Below are 22,313 nucleotides of genomic sequence, written 5' to 3' on the forward strand. Positions count from 1 at the left end.
CCAGAAGGGTTGTTATTGATTTCACGGCTGTACAACATTATATTATAATTTATAATGCAGTTCGGTGTTATCTCGTCCGTAATGACTCAGTTGTCCTCAAAACTTGACTAAAATGTCACATTATATGAAAGCTTCAAAAAAATCTTTTTCAAGAAATGCTCAAGACTTTATTATACGCCCTCTCCTTCGGCAGAGGGAAACTGGTGAGCTCTGTGATCTGACAATCAAGCTGAACGGACGGTGCTTCAATGGCCACAAAGCCGTTCTGGCACTATGGAGCCCATATTTTCTGTCCATGTTCACTTGTGACATGAGGGAACGCCTGACAAGGGAACTTGATCTGTCAGAATCGTTAATTTTAGAAAGAGATGATGTGTTTGGAATCGTCTTAGACTACATGTACACAGGTTCTATAACGTTGACCACAGACAATGTTGAAGACATTGTCAAAATATCAGATTTTCTTCTCATTGATGATGTGAAAGAGTACTGCAGGCAGTTCTATTTAGATCTTGGAAATTTGGATCTAACAAACTGTATACGGCTTAAATTTATTGCAGAAGATCATAATATGCCAGAAGTTGCAAAATTCGCACAGAAAATGATCGAATCTCGTTTTCATGACTATGTTATATATAATGAAGAATTGTTAGACTTGCTCCCATCATGCATCTTCAGACTACTGGAAGATTCTCGGGTTGTTCAACACACCAGCTACAATGAACTCAAGAGAGTTGTACAGCGCTGGATTGATTTTGACCGATCTGTTCGGCAGCAATACCAATCTGACCTCATGACTTGTGTGAAGTCCTGGATATCAGACTATGCAAATGAAGCGTCTTACCTCGGACGAGAGATGTCCACCAGTGATATTCTCCGGAGATCCATGGAGGGATCCTTAACTACAGCTTCTGCCAGTGCTGAGCCCGAAGATGCAGGTACAGATTTCACAGCAAAACGAGACAGTGAGAGTCCATCAGACTCGGGTAGCCAAGTGTTGTTGGCAGTGGTGTGTAACCAAGGACTCAAATTCATGAAGATACTAATTTATAGTTTCCAAGATCAAAAGTGGTACCAGTTCCCTGTTTCTGGAGAAAAAATGTTGCATTACATGCCAGTTCGCCAAACTGTATGCAATATGGTTTTAAATGACAACAAACTTTTCATGTATCTCTGCTCAAGCTTTCCTTACCCAACAGATATGATGAAGATCAACATTCTTGTGACAGATCTAGTCTCTGGTCAGCCGACTCTTTTCTCATTCCGGACTGTGGACTTTTACAACCCATGTTACCGGACTACTCTCACAAATATCAGAACAGCGCCACCTGTGATGGTTTCTTGCAATAACCAGCTGTTTGTGCTTGGTAACAAGGAAGGAACTGGGCACCTGTTTATGTGCAATCTGGCCACCCACCAATACACATGCTTTCAAATACCAGGCTCACGATTCATCAGTTTAGGCCGAGCAACCGTCAAAGACGACCGTCATATTTACATGTGGTTCCGTCACCGCACAGGACCATCTGAAGAGTTCTGTATCAAAAAGTCAATAGGTTTTGCAGTGTTTGACACAAGAACTAAGATATTCAGCTCGTGGGAATTGCCCCCACCGGACATTTCATACGACGACTTTGCTAAGCCGTATGTGATGTGTGTGAGGGAGGATACAGTGTTCATCTACCATCCAGGGCAACCTGCTCTTGTCCTGGACGAAGTCCGATCCAAGTGGGTCACATCCATCAGGAGAATCTCTACCCCTCATCCTGACTTCATTGTCGATACTCCGGCATATGGGTTCCAGCTTCTTGTCCCCACAAGTGAAAGCATCTTCATCTTGAACAATGAGTGCCCCTACACAACATCGCTTCATGAGGTGTCGGAGAAGTTCCCCTGTTCCATGGCTCACATTCCTCCTCCCATTGACCACATCTCGGTGGTTGCCGTTGGATCTGTACCCAAGACAATGATGCAGTCACTTGACAAGTGCAGTCGCTATGACGATGCCTATTCCAGTGCACTCCATGTGGCAATGCAGTATTCGGACGGCGACTCCGACGACAGCGCTGCATCAAACTACGAGGAACAGGACTCAGAAAATGACTATGAATATGATGAAGATATTTATGACTATGATTATGATGTTGAAATTGGTTTGGACTTTTAAGATGTAGGCAGTCAATCAAAGGTATTTTGAGACAAGCTTTAATTATAGCAAAATATTCTGATCCTCAAGACTTACATGATGAGATTATTTCAAGTCTACAGTTGGTGACTCAAGGTTCATGGATTAGAAATATGAAAACAGTGTTTCCAGGTCAAAGATATTTTCATAAAGCATAATTTGAAAACCTAAAACCAGTGTACTTCCATATGGGTCCATAATGGACATTAGAAAGCTACACTTTTTCATTGACTCTACAGTGACAAACTAGTATTATATACACACAAATCCTCTAGTTGTAGTCATGCATGGTCAATTGTACAATGGTCTTTTTTCTTAGGACATATTTTTTAACATTGTTTAAGATATTTGCATAATAGATTTAACTTATTACAAATATACATTCTGTACCCGAGGTACTGGTTAGTTTTACAGGTGATGTCTTCATGCTCTGTCTATTAACATTTCATTGTTAAGATTGGAATTGAAGATCTGACATTTTCACTACTTATGGGAGTCAGTCAGGGCATTGGGTAATATTCAGAAGCGTCAAGGCCAGTATAGATTAATGATAAGTGATTAGGAGGAATTTCTTTCATGATACCCAAAGTTGTCTTCTAGCACCAGTTTTCACAAAACCGAGTCTTGATATACACTACTAAAAACACACAAATATTGAGGAGAGACAGGTATACACACACTGTGATGTAGTTTGAGGGCTTATGACATCAATGAACAGTTCTTGGTATTTGGCCTAAAATAATTGTTTCTCATGAATTCCAGATTGCGAAAATGGCAATGTGACCAGGGTCATTTTGTTTTCTTTTTTCAATCCATATTTTTGTGTACAGGGTCTTGTTATTAAACAGAGAACGAAAGAAGACGAACCAGTGACAATAAAATAAGACTGTATTTAATTCCAAGGACAGTGCTGACAGTACGTTCCATGAATTTGGAAACCAAACTGTCTTGTACATAGTGTACCATGATAGTAAAGGAAAGATAACTCTAATTGAAGACTAAAATCTAAAATGTAGAAAATTAGGAATGATTGAATTCAGAACTGGGGGAAAAAGGCATTGAGGTGTGAGAATATGGCAGGCAAGGATAATCAATAATTAATTTATACTGGCCTAGTAATATATTGGCAGCATTATCTTCCTTCAAACTGTTGACCTCATCATTTGTTTGTTATATACTGTTCACAGTGAGAGATGCCAAATCAGGGCTAGAGCTGCTATAGATAATGTGTCTGTTGTAATAAATAATGTATTGGTTTCATTGTTCCCACTGTGATATAGCAACATTATTGGTTTATGATTGTGACTGTGTTTTATATGTTTGTGCACCTGTCTTTATATATTAGAATACAGTGGAATGTTTCTATGACAGCATGAATGTTTCTGTGTAACTACGAAGATGATCTCTTGCACAATACTTGTGTGTAACTTGTGTGTAACTTGTGTGTCGCCAACACTGACATTGTTGCATCAACTTAAGGCCAGACTCCTTTTTGTTTTTTTCTTTACCCAAACATTTAGGTCAGTAGGTAAAAAAGTAAAAACAAAAATATTCCTAGGTCAAATATATTTTGTAATTACTGCAAAATGTTAAGAAGGTAGAAGGGTGGGGTGGGGGAGGGGGAGGGGGTAAAATAATGTAGGGGTCGAAGTTTTTAAGATAAATCCGGTTTTAATGATAGTAATTTAGATGATTTAGTTATATTGATAATGGCAGTAAATGAGGTGGTGTTTTAAACATTTTACTCATTTTAGCACACTGCTTTTCATTTTCATTTTTTTCACATTTTCATTTTTGTTGAGTCGGAGGATTCGTAACCATATTTAAAGAAAAGTCTGGCAGAAGTGGTATTCTTTTGAGTTTGTATAAGAAGCTGAAGATGGTCTCGCAATACTTGTGAGTAGCTTGCTATAACTGTATTGTCTTGTGTCTCAGAACTCAAGGAAGTATTCATCAAGTTAAGTGGTATCTGTTGTTTGTGTAAGAAAAAGAACCTGCTGTTTGTGACTGATTGATGAAGATACCACAAGATACATTGTGTCACTGAATGTTGTCTCACTTGATGGTGTTGCTATGGTTACTGGATGTCATGTGACATGTACCTTATGAAGTGTAACTGGAGTTTTTTCTGTTTGATTAAGTTACAATTCACCAAAGATACAAGTATTGTATCTTGAGGTCATGTATCATGGTATCGATACAAAATAATGCATCCGTGTTGTTTTAGCATGTGTTGGGAATGAAATTGAATTCTAAAACACTATTTTCTTATAGTATGTGCAAGGCAGTTTTCCATTTTCCATTACATATCGCTATCATACCATGCTATCCAGATGCATATCCAATGACAACTTTATGTGCTGTGACTGCTGTAGATGAGTTGATGTTGTCATAGGTCTCAATATGTGTACTGTGTATACAACACTATCAAAATTTATTATCAGTGAGCTGGTCGGTGTCTGACGTCACATATATGTCAGCCCATCATACCTGTTATCAATGAATTGGTTCTCAGACAATAGCTTTTAAAAATATGATGCTGGCGGGCGTTTTTGGGGGGGCGGGTTGTTCAAACTAGTATGTAACCAAATAAACAGTTGTGTACCCAAATAAACGGTAGTGTACAATCAACCTGGGAAAGGGCCTCCCTACATAAATGTATTCCTGGATGAGTAAAATACTGGAATACAGTATTTGACTACCGTTGGACTTTTTTTTAAATGAAAATAAAAACGAAACATGAGGCAAACTTTATGATGATGCGGGCGGTGCCTGAGAACCAAGACTATTATTATTTTTTAGCCTGATGACATCATACAACTTGTGTCTCGACATTTGCATCAAACCAAAGCACAACAAATTCATTAAGACTGATTTTTCCCAGTCCAGTCTAACAGTCCCAGAAATAATGCTATCTTATCTAAAATATATATCAGCAAAATAAAAACTTTATTCCAAATGGAGCTCAGAACCATATAGACTTGCCAAATCATTCAAGACTGGAGTTGGGATTTCAATTTTTCAGTTATTTTTCAAAGTCCGGGAGACTTGTTGTCTGGGGTGGTCTGTAAGCAGGATCAGTAGATATAGTGTTTGTTGTAAGCATCTCATCTACATATTCATATGACCTCCTGCATTAGTCATCAGTTGCAGTTGTTTTTCAACTGAATACATGTTTTACTCTGTTACCATGGTTACTGATTTGGGATGAACCGTCAACTGCCAATTTGTTCCCCACAATATGTGGAAATTTATTTTGAAAATGCTTGTTATCATATTTATATGGCTAGTTATTGTTTTCTTAATCAAGCTTTTGAAATAAGATGAAAAGAAAAAATACAGACAAGAAGTTTTGAATAAGCATGCCTCAGTTGACTTTTTTTTAATTTTAAGAAAAACAGCCAACAGAAATAAACCTGTATGGCCTCTGTGATGTGTAATCACAGATACACTAGTTGTGTTCCATGACCATGTACATCAGTGCAGTGTTTTGTCTGTACCGCTACAGTCCTGTGTTGCAGCTTTCATCCAGGGCCCATCAGTCATAACTGTTAGTTTGAGCATAATATGTAAACCTTCTTTGAACCTACAAGCATTGGGTCGTGAGTGCTGAGGGGACACAATTTACCACAAGAGTGATGACCCTTTATTACACTGGCCAACGACACCTGCCGTTTGAACACTGAAAATATGTTTTCTGCTTGCATATCATTCAACATTGTAATCAAATATTTTGTATGACTGAATAATTTGTATGATCAAATAATCTTTTACTGAGCATCTTATCAAAATAGCTTCACAAGGGGAGATTACTGAGGCAGCTTTGGCCTTTACAAGTGATTATCACACTTAACACTGTAGAACCACTGGTGGACCCAGAAGGGGTTTAATGGGTGCGCATGCTCCTTTTTCAGACACCTTAAATGTTCACTGCACCCTCAGTTAAGTCACTTTGTCACTTGGGTATATGTGCACCCCTCTTTTCAAAATCCTGATCTGCCTCCGGGAACCATCTGCATTTGACTGCACATTCTCAAATCTCACTACACCCAGCCATAGAATTGTCAGAGTTTTCAGTCCTTTTCTGTTTGTTTATGCTGTTTAACATGTGATCGTTACTTGTCTTCAAGAGGAATCTCATCTTGGGAATCCAACCAAACTCAACTTATTTTGCCTTTTATGATGTGTACGGTGTGAGAATGTTTTTGAGGAATTGGTTGCTTTTTATAAAATGATAACAATGCAGTGTACTGCAAGGACAGCACAATATCCTTGATTTCTGTAACATCTGTGTTGAGACAATGTGATCAAGTAGCTCAATATTAGACCTGTTTATGTTAAGTTGCTTTTTATATATTTCTGAATAATGGCCATTTTATCATAGCCTACAGCATAATATGCTACATCAGATTGTTTCTTAACTATGAGTCCTGAACTTGTTTTTGTTTCAACCATAGTACATCAGCATTTTCATCAAAGTACTTTGAGATGGAGCCATTTTGTCTACAATCTCATTAAAATCAGATCTTAGTTCTCGCTATCGCTAAACAAAGATCTGAGGACATCCCATTACGGGTCACGTCAGAACGACCATTCATCCTACCAATCAAAGCGTCGCTTACCAGATCATGAAAGTGACAGTCGGAATGTGTTGTCTAATCATGCAACCTCGAAAAAGTTAACACAGGGTATTCTGAACGACACTTACGGCCCATACGACTGATTCTGTCACAATTATCGTCTATCTCTCGCTTCCGTGGGATAAACATTTGAACGGAGGAGCCGTTACACAGTACGTTGGAAGCACTGCCATACAATCGCAACCATATATTAGACATTCTGGAATGTTCATTTGTTCATTTTTCAATAGTTCAATCAAGAACTGTGTCAACAAATTTTTCAAGCGTAGTCTGAAATGGAAGTCGCCAGGTTGAAACGAGTGCTGTAAAGCTCGAGAAAGCTGCTTTCTAATTGGCTGATGTCAACTTCTTGTTGGTTGTGTCAGTGGTCGGTCAAAGTTCACGAAAGGTCTTTCTGACGTGACCCGTAATGGGATGTCCTCAGATCTTTGTTTAGTGGCAGCGAGAACTTAGATGTGATTTTACTGAGATTGTTTTGTCTGTTATTCTGAAATTGTGCTAAAACACTCTTGGACATGATTTCATCTCACATTCAATTCATACACAACCCATATTTCAGATTAACCATATGTACAGTGCAATGTCAATGCCCCTTTGGGGATGGGTAGCAAGTTTCTCTTAGGCATCATGATTTACTGTGCAGAGTTGTGCCCCTTTGTCACGGCAGACTCCAACGATCATGGGTTTCATTCCCAGATTCACACTTACCGGGTATATATGTTTCATGGTTTGTCAACACAACCACCATGCTCGTTGGTATCACCACCGTGGTAAATATACTGCTCAAAAGAAGTTAAGGAACACCCGATTATTTCATATTACTATAGTTACTTCTCAGAAGCAGCTAAAGAACATCTGATTCTTTCATAAAACTATAATTACTTCTCAAAAGAAGTAATAAAACATCCTATTCTTTCATATTACTATAGTTATTTGTAGTGATATGAAGGAATCTGGCATTTTTAACTCCATATGAAATAATCCAGTTATTTTCTTCTTTGAGAAATGAGTGAGCGAGTATGGTTTTATGCCGCTTTTAGCAATATTCCAGCAATTTCACGGCTGGGTACACCAGAAATGGGCTTCACACATTGTACCCATGTCGGGAATCGAACCCGGGTCTTCAGCGTGACGAGCGAACGCTTTAACCACTAGGCTACCCGACCGCCCCCTTTTGAGAAGTAACTATAGTAGTATGAAAGAATCAGGTGTTCTTTAACTTCTTGTGAGTAGTATATAATTGAGTACTTTGGTGTCATATGCAAGACCTGCATCACTTCAGCCTTCCTCCCTCATCATGACGGTACTGATGGGGAAGTGTAAGCACTGGTATATTCCGGTTACTTATGTTGTATCTGTGGACGAGACCCTCCTCAGCAATATGTGAGTCGTTGACGCATGACAAGTTCTGATATACCTTTTCTACACGTCTATCTTTACTGTATGCTTTGGTTGAGTATTTGTTACAACTTACAAGAATGTTTTGTGGATATATATTTATCTACTTGATATCAGTCAATAAAACTTTTTTGTGATATAAAGGTTTTCTTCATTTTTTAAATGAATGCTATCCTTCGCATGTGGTGTGTACCTACATAGGCATTGTTATCTTCAATGCAATTATTTTTTTGTACCAATATATATGTTGGTTGGTTGGTTGTTTAACGCTGCACTCAGCAATATTCCAGCTATATGACGTCGGTCTGTAAATAATCGAGTCTGGACCAGACAATCCAGTGACTGATATCATGAGCATCAATCCACGCAATTAGGATACGATGACATGCATCAACCAAGTCAGCGAGCCTGACCACCCGATCCTGTTAGTCGCCTCTTATGACAAGCTTAGTCGCCTTTTACAGCAAGCATGGGTTGAAGACGACCTATTCTACCCTGGACCTTCACAGGTCATATAGGCCTGTATGTGAACCAAGTCATTTATGGTAGCAGTTCTAGAAACAGACTGATCTCCCTATCCCCCAGACTGGTCCCCATATCCTGTGATAGCAAGTTGTGCTGAGCACACAGAACCAGACTGGGCTTTATATTGAGGTACCATGCTATGTTGTGTTCTGTCATCAGACTGGGCCTTATTTTGAGGTACCATGCCATGTTGTATTCTGGCATCAGACTGGGCCTTATTTTGAGGTACCATGCCATGTTGTATTCTGGCATAAGACTTGGCCTTATTTTGAGGCACTATGTTATGTTGTGTTCTGTCATCAGACTGGGCCTTATTTTGAGGTACCATGCCATGTTGTATTCTGGCATCAGACTGGGCCTTATTTTTAGGTACCATGCCATGTTGTATTCTGGCATAAGACTTGGCCTTATTTTGTGGCACTATGTTATGTTGTGTTCTGTCATCAGACTGGGCCTTATTTTGAGGTACCATGCCATGTTGTATTCTGGCATAAGACTTGGCCTTATTTTGAGGCACTATGTTATGTTGTATTCTGGCATCAGACTGGGCCTTATTTTGAGGTACCATGCTATGTTGTATTCTAGCATCAGACTGGGCCTTATCTTGTGGTACCAAGTCATCCCAGACACTGTCCTAATTTTGTGCTTAAATTGTGTTACGTGACCTGATCAAGAAAGCAGCTTGGATGACAGAGATAGTCCCTGCAGAATTGACGAGAAAAGCTACAAAGAGACCAAAAAGATTTCATATAACACATTAAAAACACAATGTCAATGGCTGTGTCAACATTTATTCAGTATATGATGAATATTACAAATAGTCAGGTTAATGCATAAAGGATCTGAAAGACTTGATATTATAATCGCTCTCATAGACTTAACAATTTTTATTACATAATAAGTCTGCCAGGAGAGCTAAAGGTGGGTGATTCAATCCCAGGGTGCATCATACCAAAAGACATTAAAAGATGATACATGTTGTTCCCCTGTCGAGGGTTTGGCAAAAGGGGGTAAAACAAGGACTGGTCGGCTCGTCGTCAGCATACCGTGTCTGAGTGAGTGAGTGAGGGACTATTGCTTAACCCTGCATCAGCAATCTTGCTGCTATTTGATGCAAATACTGTGTCTGAGTGGGTTGTCTGTTAAAACTGGCATATCGTGGACTACAACCGGCAGACAGACACAAATATAGACACGCACATGCACGCACACTCACAGACACAAACACGCGCACTCAAAGAAACAAACACGCGCATGCACACACACACACGCACGCACGCACACACACACACACGCGCACACACACACGCACACACACACACGCACACACACACGCGCACATGCACACACTCAAGCATGTCACTATATGTCTATGGCACATTATAAAACCCACATAAGAGGGATCAATACTTTAAAATCCCATAAATGGTATACAGTCTCTAAAATTGTTATAAATATGTAAAGGACGAAAAGGATCTGTGAGCACAATAATTAATGAAAGAACGAAGAGACAAAGTAACATGGTGACATCAAAACAGTGTGGTTTAATAATTCAATTCAAAGTCAAACAAACCAGTGGCAGCCCCAGCACATCACTTGGGCTGGTCGGACAGGAGCTTGTTTAACATGGCCCTCAATCCAGGATGGAGATCTGTTATCTGTCAACATAAACATTGAAGTGTGTTAATGAATAAACCTGGTGCTCTCCAAGACAGGATAAGATATATGGATGAACAACTTCTTTATTACAATTAGGAGCGATTTTTCTAAGTTGTTCATCCATATATCTTACAACGTACTCCAACTTCTAAATGCCTCTCAAAGAAGATCTCTAAGTCCTGCAGGCCATTGAGAACATAGTTCGAGACAACTGTGTGTGTCTTGTGGGTACATGTTGTGTTTTTTTTAACATCGCACTCAGCAATAATTCAGCGATATGATGGCCATGGGCGGATACAGAGGGGGGTGCGGGGGTGCGCACCCCCCCTTTTTATTTCGAAAAAAATCTTTATTTCTGTATAAATTACCACCAAAGACAATAAATAGATCTTAAATGTGCACCCCCCTTTTAAAAAAAGCTGTATCCGCCCATGATGGTTATCTGTTAGTAATCAAGTCTGGACCAGGCAATGAGACAATCCTGTTGTCAGCATCAATAAACACCTTCCAGGTACGTTGACCCACCATCAACCAAGTCATCCAGCCTGAACACGGCTCAGGATAAATTGCTGGGGACCAATTCTAACCCGGAACCACCAAGGATTGCATACCATGCTAAGCAGCTTTCGGTTGCATGGATATGCTATGTCAGGTTACAGTGACACTGCCAGGGTCCACTCTTCATCCCTGATTCAGGTGGATCGTACCACAAGCACAGGATCACACACAGATCCAGAGCAGGGTGCCAGAACCTCCATGGGACTCCAATATATGTCGTAAAAGGATCATAAAACCTAACGCGGGCTGCATAAAACCACATGTACTCAAATTGATACTGCAACAATAAATTTATCTTACCAACATGTTTTAATATGCCATTGTAAAATAATTTTACAAAATTCCAAGTTCATAGAAAACCGCTTTTCGATTGATCTGAGGTTGACTTGTGCTCTCCACGTGAGAGTCATTGACTCGGAAAGAGCATGTGGATTTTTGCTTCGAAGCGGGGTATATGGGATTTATTATCCCAGTCAGAAATCCATGTGCTGCCTGTTTTCTTCGTGGTGGGGTATAAGGGATTTATTCTCCTGCTGAGAAATTTACTACCCTCCTAGGCAGGATACATAGTATTTTATCAAGATAACGTGAACCAATCAGATTTCATCAGTCTGACATGGAGGTATAATAATACATAACAAGTATTTGTCACAGAGTGACGAAATATCCCCCGCCTGTACACCATAGTACCAAATATGAAGACAATCCAGCGATTAGTTCTTGAGATATTGTGGCAACACCGTTTTCCAACTCCAAAAACAGATTTGCCTGCTGTGACCTTGAAAATGGGGTCAAGGTCACCAAATCTGACAGGTGTATGCGGTGTCTGTATATACACTATAGTTCCAAATATGAAGACAATCCAGCAATTAGTTCTTGAGATATCGCGGCAACACCGTTTTCTAACTCCAAAAGCAGATTTGCCTGCTGTGACCTTGACAATTGGGTCAAGGTCACCAAAACCGACTGGTGTCTGCGGTGTCTGTATATACACCATAGTTCCAAATATGAAGACAATCCAGTGTTTAGTTCTTGAGATATCGCGGCAACACCGTTTTCCAACTCCAAAAGCAGATTTGCCTGCTGTGACCTTGAAAATGGGATCAAGGTCACCAAAACCGACTGGTGTCTGCGGAGTCTGTATATACACCATAGTTCTAAATATGAAGACAATCCAGTGTTTAGTTCTTGAGATATCGCGGCAACACCGTTTTCCCACACTAAAAGCAGATTTGTCTGCTGTGACCTTGAAAATGGGATCAAGGTCACCAAAACCGACTGGTGTCTGCGGAGTCTGTATATACACCATAGTTCCAAATATGAAGACAATCCAGTGTTTAGTTCTTGAGATATCGCGGCAACACCGTTTTCCAACTCTAAAAGCAGATTTGTCTGCTGTGACCTTGAAAATGGGATCAAGGTCACCAAAACCGACTGGTGTCTGCGGAGTCTGTATATACACCATAGTTCCAAATATGAAGACAATCCAGTGTTTAGTTCTTGAGATATCGCGGCAACAAACAGGTGGGACGTACGGACGGACGTATGGACGTACGTACGGACGGTCGTGAATACTATATCCCCCGCTTCGCGCTTTCGCGCGGCAGGGGATAATAATAACAGTGAATGCTGTTTAAGTATGAGACCCTTAATCTTGAATGCTTGTCAAATTTTCCCTATGTCCCTGTAGACAGTTGACAGGAACAGAATGGGTTCTATGCATTTACTTCAAACATCTCTATCATTCATTTACCTGTCCCAGTTCAGCTAGCCCTGTCTGTATGTCTCCAGCTACTCCTGCATCTGCCACTGTCACCACAACATCTGCTACAAGGATGAGACCAGCAACTGAGGAGTAGACGCTGCTGTCGCTGCTGATGTTCAAGATGGGAGCATCTACAAACAGACATGGGTTGGTTGGTTGGTTGGTTTGTTGTTTTACGCCGCACTCAGCAATATTCCAGCTATATGATGGCGGTCTGTAAATAATCGAGTCTGGACCAGACAATCCAGTGATTGACATCATGAGCATCAATCCACGCAATTGGGATCGATGACATGCTTCAACCAAGTCAGCGAGCCTGACCACCCGATCCTGTTAGTAGCCTTTTACGACAAGCATAGTCAGCTTTTACAGCAAGCATGGGTTGCTGAAGACCTATTCTACCCCGGAATCTTCACGGGTCACAGACACGGGTGACACTCATCACCAGTGGTGTAAGGCAGCAGCCTCCTCATATCAGGAAAGTGGAGACGTGTCAATGTTTTCACATACAATGTATTACATACCAAAGAGTGAGGGGTTAGGCTTCAACTCTCAGCGAAAACTTTAGGAATCAAGATGGCTACTGTACTCACTGGGCTATGCTGGAGTGAGTGAGTGAGTGCTTATTGCTTAACGCCACATCAGCAAACTTGCAGTTAATCGCATCAAGAAGATAATGCTAGATATTGCCTGCATGTACAGAGAGATATTGCCTGCATGTACAGAGAGATATTGTCTGCATGTACAGAGAGATATTGTCTGCATGTACAGAGAGATATTGTCTGCATGTACAGAGAGATATTGTCTGCATGTACAGAGAGATATTGTCTGCATGTACAGAGAGATATTGTCTGCATGTACAGAGAGATATTGCCTGCATGTACAGCGAGATATTGCCTGCATGTACAGAGAGATATTGTCTGCATGTACAGTGAAAGCTTCCAGAGATCTTGTTTCCTTTACACTTACCTTGACTTCAACACTTAGACACGAGAGTAGTGAGAATAATATCACACTGATCCCAGCAATATTCAAACCACATCATCCTAGTCAAGCATATACCAAATGGGCTTCACACATTGTACCTGTGTGAGGTTAGAGCCCCTGGTCGTTGATGTGACAATGCTTCAGATCATGGGTAACACCACCTGTCGACCCAAGAGTCCAGAAAGACTTTGATCCTTTCTCTGTTTGTTTGTTTGTTGTTTACAGACGCACTCAGCAATATTTCAGCCCTATGATGGCAAGTACAGACAATCCAGTCATTGACATCATGAGCATCGATCCACGCAGTTTGGATACGATGGCATATATCAACCAAGTCAACGAGCCTGACCACCCGATAGTCGCCTTTTACTACAAGCATGGTCGCCTTTTACGGCAAGCATGGGTTGCTGAAGACCTATTCTACCCAGAATATTCATGGATGTTGATCCTTACTTTGCAAGCTCTTCTGTAAGACTGGTATGCAAGTTGTGAGGTCTGTCAATATTTCAGCAGCTGTCTGGGCCACATAGGAAGCTGGTAGCATGTCTACACTGCCACGGAGAAGTGCCTGAAGTTTACAAAAGTCAAACTAAACACATTAACATCTCAATTTAGCGACTATGTAATCTCTAATTGTTCTGATTCTGGAAACAGAAGCATCACCTTCTTGTATCCAAACAGTCAGTGAGGTTGAACAGCGTCTCAGTTGTATCAGGGAATGCCAGTTTTGTGTGGATCAGATTTTAGATGTTAATTAAGTGATGCAGCTCTACTCTACACCTCCCCATATTCATTATACAACTTGGTAACACTGGCTGATCAAGAGGATGTCTGGGGGTGTCCACCCCTCTTTTTTAAATGATTTGGTTTACATATCATGTTTGTGTGATTTCTTGGGGGGACTCTCCTCCTCACCCCACCCCCCTGAAGGTACAAATGGCCCAAGCAGAACCCCTTCTTTTTCAAAATGGTAAATCCAGAGACTTCAGGGATGTGACAGCTGGATCCGTTAATGCTAGAATTCATCTCTCCAGAGTTGACTGAAAATGTAGTATATCACTTTGTACTAACGGCGCAACCGTCATATTGTCGTTTTAACAGTAAAACGGGCTCGCTTGTTGTCTTTGAAAAAATCCTGAAACTAAAATGGCTGCTCCCTCAATGACACACGTCTGATCAGAAAAACACTAACTACTCTGTAGCCAAAGCCAAAACTATTTTATAATCAGTTTAATAAAAATACTCATACAAAGGCAAAAGTTCTTGTGATATACAAAACATAAAGAGGATCAGTCAAACAATTGTACTACTGTGTCTGGAATCATATAACTGAAAGAACGATGTCTGAGGGTATACTAACGAACCACAGTCCATATAAGGAGCATTTCTGCGAATTTATCACAAACATTTTCCCAGGTTCATATTCCTAAATTCATATAAAAATCCATGTGACAATAACTCTGCCTTTGTGTATATGATCAAAGCTTCTATTATTATCACCATATTTCAGACCTGCCACTAGTTCCCAGTTGCGACTCACCCTGACAGCTGAGTAATACATCTGTTGCTGTAATGGCTTCTCGGACAGGATGCTGCTGTCCTCCTGCTCAAACAACACTTCCGACCTGAAAACATCATTCCACTTTTACACACAAAAGAAGTTAAAGACCACCCCATACTGTAGTAATATGAAAAAATCAGATGCTCCTTAACTTCCTTTGTGTAGCATACATTACTTGCTATGTCATGGTAACACAGCATGTCAGATTAGAGAGTAGGAGCAGATAGCTGAGCCGAGCCCTGAACTCATGACCAAAGTTATTAAGTAGAAACTGTTGGTACAGTAAAGGCTGCACATCCAAGATCACAGTCACAAAACTGTAACTCACTGAACCACCTGCCTTGAGTTGAGTGAGTGAGTATGGGTTTATGCCGCTTTTAGCAATATTCCAGTAATATCACGGCGGGGGACTCCAGAAATGGGCTTCACACATTGATCCCATGTCGGGAATCGAACCCGGGTCTTCGGCGCGACGAGCGAACGCTTTAACCACTAGGCTACCCGACCGCCCCTCACCTGCCTTGAAAAAAGTTGATGAAAACAAGCCACGGCTCTCAGCTAATGCTCATTGATACTTTCAACAAGTACCGTATTTCCTCGATTAAATGCCGAGTCTTGACTAAATGCCAAGCCTTGACTAAACACTGGGCCTCGAGTAAATGCTGGGTCATTTTTGTGCACAGAATTCTTCCCATTATTAATATTGTGATTAAATGTCAGAGGTTAAGGGTGTCTGAAAGAAATATATACGCCCAGGGGTTTACTTGAGGAAATATGGTACCAGTGCCTAAAGACAATTCTAGTTCCAAATCTCAACAAAATTCACAAATGCAGAATGTTCTTCTCAACACACCTAGTGTTCAGTCTGTTACTCCTGCATGCCTGGATTATCTCCCCTGCGTTGTAGATCTTCATCAGGAGGTACATGGGTACTGAGGGGGGCCAGGTCAGGTTGGCACTGATGTACTGGCAGAACATCTGGCAAAACAACAACAGCTTTCAGCTGAAGGGATCATCATAATTTATTTATGTTTTGCACCTCAATATTTTCAGCCATCAGACCGCAGACAGTAGCCAATAGACCTTGTACAGCAGCTGGTAAGACAAGACAACGGTTGAAATTATCAGAACCATCCCATGTACCGGTATATCGGGGTACGATGACATGCAATCAACCAAGTCACCAGGCCTGACCACATGATTCAGTCGCCAGTTGATTATTTACAGACCACCGTCATATAGCTGGAATATTCCTGAGTGTGGCATTAAACAACAAACAAACAAACAATCACCTCTTATGACAAGCAGATGGGCTGGGGACCAATTCTGACTTGGGTCCCCTTGTGGGGGATACTCTAATAAAGTACTTTAGGAAGAAGGAATAATTTATATGTAAAAGAATAGCAGTTAGGGAGGAAGGCTAAATTAATGCAGGTCTTGCATATACTATCAACGTCGTCAAGTATATAATATTCTTTAGGAATTAAAGTAATTAAAGAACACCCGATTCTTTGGTATTACTGTCAAATCAAAACAATACCTTTTGGCAGGTACTACTGTCAACATCGGAGAACTGGAAGGAGAAAGTTGAAAATGTCATATGATATCAAAACAACTAGGATATTCTATCAGGCATATTAATCATTTCACGTCAATTTACACCCATGTATTATTAGTAATCTGACAGACAACAGGCATATTGTCAAACAACGCCGAATCAATAATATTTTCAAAAAGTTTTCGAGACTTGTTTCCCATAATTCCTTCTACATGTACTCCTACAAATTTCATCCATATCAACGTTTGGTAAATGAAGCGCCTACTTGTATGTGTCTCTGCTCCCAGTGTAGAGAGCCGACGAACTGGGCAGCCCTGTCCCTGATGTCTGCATCCCCATCCTCGAGTAGCGTGAACACGGAGTCCATCACACTGGAACACACAAACTTCTTGGGTTATTTGTTGTTTAACACAACACTGCACTCAAGTTGTACATCAGTGGCCTGTGAATAATTAAATCTGGACAAGACAAACCAGTGATTGATATGAGCAACGACCCACACCAATGCCATTTTGTTAATTTTAAAATGGAAATAAAAACGAAACATGAGGCATACTTTCTGATGATGCGGGCGATGCCTGAGAACCAAGACTATTACTTTTTTTAGCCTAACATAATATAATACAATATACATTTCATTCAATGCAGGGGCGGTTGGGTAGCTTAGTGGTTAAAGCGTTCGCTCGTCACGCCGAAACCCCGGGTTCGATTCCCGACATGGGTACAATGTGTGAAGCCCATTTCTGGTGTCCCCCGCCGTGATATTGCTGGAATATTGCTATTGCGGCATAAAACCATACTCACTCACTCATTCAGAGCCTTAGCCTCCCTACCAGTTGAGCACGGACTCTGGTAATGACTTGTTGTTGTTGTTCACAAAGACACCGAGGATTGTCTCCCCTGCTACCAACAGGGACTTGACTGCAGCAGACCTCAGACTGTCGTTCTGACGAGGATCACTCATGGTGTGAACTCGCCGACACCATTCCTGAACTGATGACTTGCTGGAATAATCAAACAGATAATACATCCGTTAAGACTAAGAGATATGTTTCGGAACTTGTTACTAAAGAGAGTGAGTGAGCGCGAGTGAGTGAGTTGGGTTTAGTGCGGATTTTAACAATACTCAAGAATGATCACAGCGTGTCAGCATGACGTTGGAGGAAAGCCCAAAGTGATGTAGGTCTCAGATGTTTACCAATTTTCCAAAACAATTATTTGGGCTAAAATATTTTTTATCTTTTATCTCAAAGCAGAATTAAACTACTTTCCTACAGCTACTCACAAGGAATCTGTAAGAGGAGGTTTAAGCCTTAGTGTGTTGTTGACCAAGATGGCCTCCACCTGGATACTAGCGGCGTGAATACTGGACCCACTTCCGCACAGGGACTGAACCCGATGCAGGTCGTCCATGGTGAAGTCGGAGTGTTCCGGCGTCAGCTGATGGAGATGTATCTCTGCCAGAAGAGACATGGCTGCTGTCAGGGCGGAGATCCCCACATCTCTCTGTAGCAGCATCCATAGATGGCGCTGTACACAGAATATGAACATCGTTCACTTTTTTGATCTTATGAAAATGTGTCAGAAAAATATCTCGATATCATTTTCACTTTCGTGTTTGATGTCACACAAGGAATGACGAAATACACGGAGCACTTCAGCATGCATTTATCATACATACGGCAGAAGAAGCTGATTTAACTCGGAAAGTTTTACAAATTGCAGCGCCATCTGGCATTCTTTATTGTCAATGTTTTCCTTTAGCAGTTTGGTGTCGTTTTTGTGCACTGAAGTTCTTTAGTACACATTGTTCTTTCTTTACATATGACGTCTTTTGTTTGAGAGTTGTTCATTGGTATTGTTTTGTATTTTGAGTTCATTATTTGTATGTTAATAATGACCTTTATTTGTAACATTCATTATTTATTCGTAACATTTGACTATTATTGCGTACGTTTGTCCTTAATTTCAACTTTGTATTTTTTGACTGAATGGCCGCCCATATAGAAATAGTGCAAAAGTGAGAGCGAAGAAATAGTGATAGCATGAGCATGGATCAATGTTGTCCGAGTATGACACATAATCAGCCAGGTCACACATTGTGGGTATTCTGGGGTGAGTGAGGGTTTGGGCTAGCATTTATAACAGCAATGTGACCCAAGGAGACCAATAAGGCAATGTACTGTTCTTTTTGTGTGGAATGAACTCTGAACCAGAGTTTCAAAGATTTTTATAGACACAGAAATAGCTTGTGATATCCATTCATGCACCATGACAACTCAAATATATCTTTTAGTATAACTTTAAAAAAATTGTGAATGAAGTGTCTTTTAAAGCAGCTATTCATGACACCAAGAATGGGTTTGACACATTTTACCCATGAGAGAATCAAACCTTATCTTTATTTCAACAAGTGAACAACTTACCCGCAATGCTACCCAACCATCCACTGACCCAGTACTTTCTCAATACCAAGTACAATGTACTAAGACCATAGACTTGCACCGCCATACCTGAATCTGGGTCCAGTCCACACTGCTTGTCCTGCTGCTCACCGCCATATTAAGTAAGATGTCGAGACAGACAGAGCAGACGTCACAGTCATCCAATTGCAGCCAATCACAGCACTGCCTTGTTAAAACTCCCGGCGAGTCGCGAAGAAGATGAGTAATACATAACATTGAATCCTTTACTTCGAGTCCAGTCCCAATCTGCAATATGAGGTATCCCATAATATTCAAGTGACCTAGACTAATGTTTATTGAGCATTAGAATACCTGTGGATTCATGCCTTGGAGAGCAACTTCAAAACTGATGTGCAAACTTTTGTAAGAATACAGTTTGCACATCCGTTTTTCGATTCATACCTCAATGAACCAAGAAAACCACAGTCAATCCTTAAATGTTGTACAGGCTTTTTGGCCAAGATATGAAAAATAAGATTTCAAGACCGACAGCAATTACAGAGAATAACATTAATTAAATCATGGACAAAAGAGTTCAGGATGTTGTTTTGACAATGCTAGCCTAGTCATAAATAAAATGGTTCTATAAGAATAGAACTGTCATTCTGATCTTTATTTTTACTTTCGTGAATTTAGGGCCGATTCAAGAACCAGACATACATATTAGTCTGGAAGTGAGTATCGTTTTACGCCACTTTTAGCACTATTCAAACAATATCACAGCAGGGGATACCACAAATGGGCTTTACACATTGTACCCATGTGGGGAATCAAACCCAGGTCTTTGGCGTAATAAACAAATGCTTTAACCACTGAGCTACCCAAACACCCATCAGTTCCGTATTGTCTGTATCATATTCTGTCAAAATCAGGTCTGTTCTCACCTGTAACTTGCTGGAACGTTTTCTCTCTGTTGTAGATTTAAATAAACTAACAATGGACATTCTTAAACTTTCTTCACTATCCCAGTCTTGTATTAAATGTTTTATTATCTGCACATATTTAGCAGCAATGAGAGGGCAGTGCCTCAGCTCGGTGTGGATCCAGCTCTTGTCTAGGACCGCAGTCAATAACCTGTGCCTAAACTTCTTATTAAATTCTCGACTTAGAATCAACTTTTCTGCACAGAGTAACGCTCCATGTAGCAGATTGTGCCCCTGAATCTGGTCACATGAAGTTGGTAGGCTCGCCACAAGTTTCAAAGCCTCCTGCTCTCCACTGTCCAGAGGTATGAAAGTGACGGCTGCTCGGGCCGACAACTCACGGAGGGTATACACCGGACTATGTAACGACAAGGATATCTTCTCTCTGAACACCCTCTCAATCCTGTGATAAAAAAAATCAGAATATACTACCACATTAAAGACGTGATAATAAAATCATTTGAATGACAAGAATTGATACCTAGAGAAGACACACTGCAACTAGAATAATAATAATAATAACAATAGAATAGAATATTTACATTGCATTATATTTCCACATCACAAGGGCATGCTCAAAGCAAAACATTATGATTACCCTAGTGAATGGATCAGTGTGCACATGATTTTCATTCTCAGCTCCCTGGGAAGTATACAGTTATTTTGTTTGTTTGTTTGTTTGTTAAGTGCCGCACTCAGAAATATAACAGCTATATGACGGTCTGTAAATAATCAAGTTTGGACCAGACAATCCAATGATTGACATCATGAGCATCGATCCACGCAATTTGGATACAATGACATGCATCAACCAATGCGAGCCTGACCATCTGATCCTGTTAGTCACCTCTTACGACAAGCATAGTCACAATCTCATTAAAATCAGATCTTAGTTCTCGCTACCGCTAAACAAAGATCTGAGGACATCCCATTACGGGTCACGTCAGACCGACATTGCACGAACTTTGACCGACCAATGGAATGACCAATCAGAAGGAAGCTTTCTCGTGCTTTACAGCACTAATTTCAAATTGGCGACTACACTTCAAAACATATTTTGACAAATTCTCGATTACAAATCTGAAACCTGAACAAAAGAACATTATGGAATGGCTAATAGATGGTCTAGATTCTATGGATTCAGTCGTTAAACCCGTAACTATCGTTCGGAATAAAGTTTTCGAGGTTGCATGATAAGAAATCACATTCCGACTGTCACTTTCATAATCTGGTAAGCGACGCTCTGATTGGTCGGATGAAAGGTTGTTCTGACGTGACCCCTAATGGGATGTCTTCAGATCTTTGTTTAGCGGTAGCATGGGTTGCTGAAGACCTATTCTTCCCTGGATCTTCACGAGTATGGGGAGTGTACAGAACAGGAATATAGAACAGTTAGATAAGTCAATGACTTCCATCACTGTGACCTTAATGATGAGTGAAGTGAGTGAGTGAGTGAGTTTGTTTTACGCCGCTTTTAGCAATATTCCAGCAATATCACGGCAGGTGACACCAGAAATGGGCTTCACACATTGGACCCATGTCGTGATTCGAACCCGGGTCTTCAGCGTGACGAGCGAACACTTTAACCACTAGGCTACCCGACCGCCCCTGATGAGCCCAAGGGGCACAGGTTGTAGATGTTCAAACCCACAAGCAGGGATATCGTGTTGACAAAGCAAGAACAAAATCAGGGCTAATCAATGATTTAAACCCTGATCAGCAGATCCTAGTGTGGCTAAGGTATGCAACTCTGCACAGCAGCAAGTAGGGTATGACTGGGTTCTCTTTCAGCAATACTGAGATTGATACTGAGATACTGAGTTGACATGATATACCATGTCTGCCTTGCAGAATGAACAGTGCTGCCTTGTAATCCACTACAGAATTCGGACAAAATTGGGTGACATGGGGTTTAACACAAAATCTTTGTGCCTTCACATAGCAACAATCCAGGGATTAACATTGTGAGCAACGATCCACGCTAGATACGTTGACACGCCAACCAAGTCATCGAGCCTGGTAGGGTAACAACAAGTACCATCTGATAATGTCTTTTCGCTCTCTGTGCAGATACTCCCTCCACCAGACC

At 40.7% G+C, this 22,313-nt stretch overlaps 2 protein-coding genes across 4 annotated transcripts in view; one reads left to right on the plus strand and one right to left on the minus strand.

The window, feature by feature from the left end:
- On the plus strand, window positions 1-3,780 carry LOC124131901 (kelch-like protein 2). Its single transcript, XM_046495424.2, has one exon. It carries the CDS (start codon window positions 113-115, stop codon window positions 2,165-2,167), a length of 2,055 nt encoding a protein of 684 aa, XP_046351380.2. The 5' UTR covers window positions 1-112; the 3' UTR covers window positions 2,168-3,780.
- A 6,303-nt stretch (window positions 3,781-10,083) lies between these two features.
- LOC124131900 (thyroid adenoma-associated protein homolog) overlaps window positions 10,084-22,313 on the minus strand; it is a 48,687-nt gene continuing 36,457 nt past the window's right edge. For all 3 annotated transcript variants that reach the window (XM_046495422.2, XM_046495421.2, XM_046495420.2), the window contains 11 exons: window positions 20,186-20,627; window positions 19,350-19,547; window positions 18,122-18,366; window positions 17,670-17,840; window positions 17,102-17,207; window positions 16,819-16,851; window positions 16,132-16,256; window positions 15,258-15,342; window positions 14,171-14,285; window positions 12,719-12,861; window positions 10,084-10,406 (listed from right to left, as the gene is read on the minus strand). In XM_046495422.2, the coding sequence (XP_046351378.2) occupies window positions 10,341-10,406; window positions 12,719-12,861; window positions 14,171-14,285; window positions 15,258-15,342; window positions 16,132-16,256; window positions 16,819-16,851; window positions 17,102-17,207; window positions 17,670-17,840; window positions 18,122-18,366; window positions 19,350-19,547; window positions 20,186-20,627 (1,729 nt within the window). In that variant the 3' untranslated portion in view covers window positions 10,084-10,340. The remainder of the gene's footprint in view (window positions 10,407-12,718; window positions 12,862-14,170; window positions 14,286-15,257; window positions 15,343-16,131; window positions 16,257-16,818; window positions 16,852-17,101; window positions 17,208-17,669; window positions 17,841-18,121; window positions 18,367-19,349; window positions 19,548-20,185; window positions 20,628-22,313) is intronic.

This window comes from Haliotis rufescens, unplaced genomic scaffold (assembly GCF_023055435.1).
Source record: "Haliotis rufescens isolate VD_foot unplaced genomic scaffold, xgHalRufe1.0.p SCAF_3, whole genome shotgun sequence".
Taxonomy (NCBI): domain Eukaryota; kingdom Metazoa; phylum Mollusca; class Gastropoda; order Lepetellida; family Haliotidae; genus Haliotis; species Haliotis rufescens.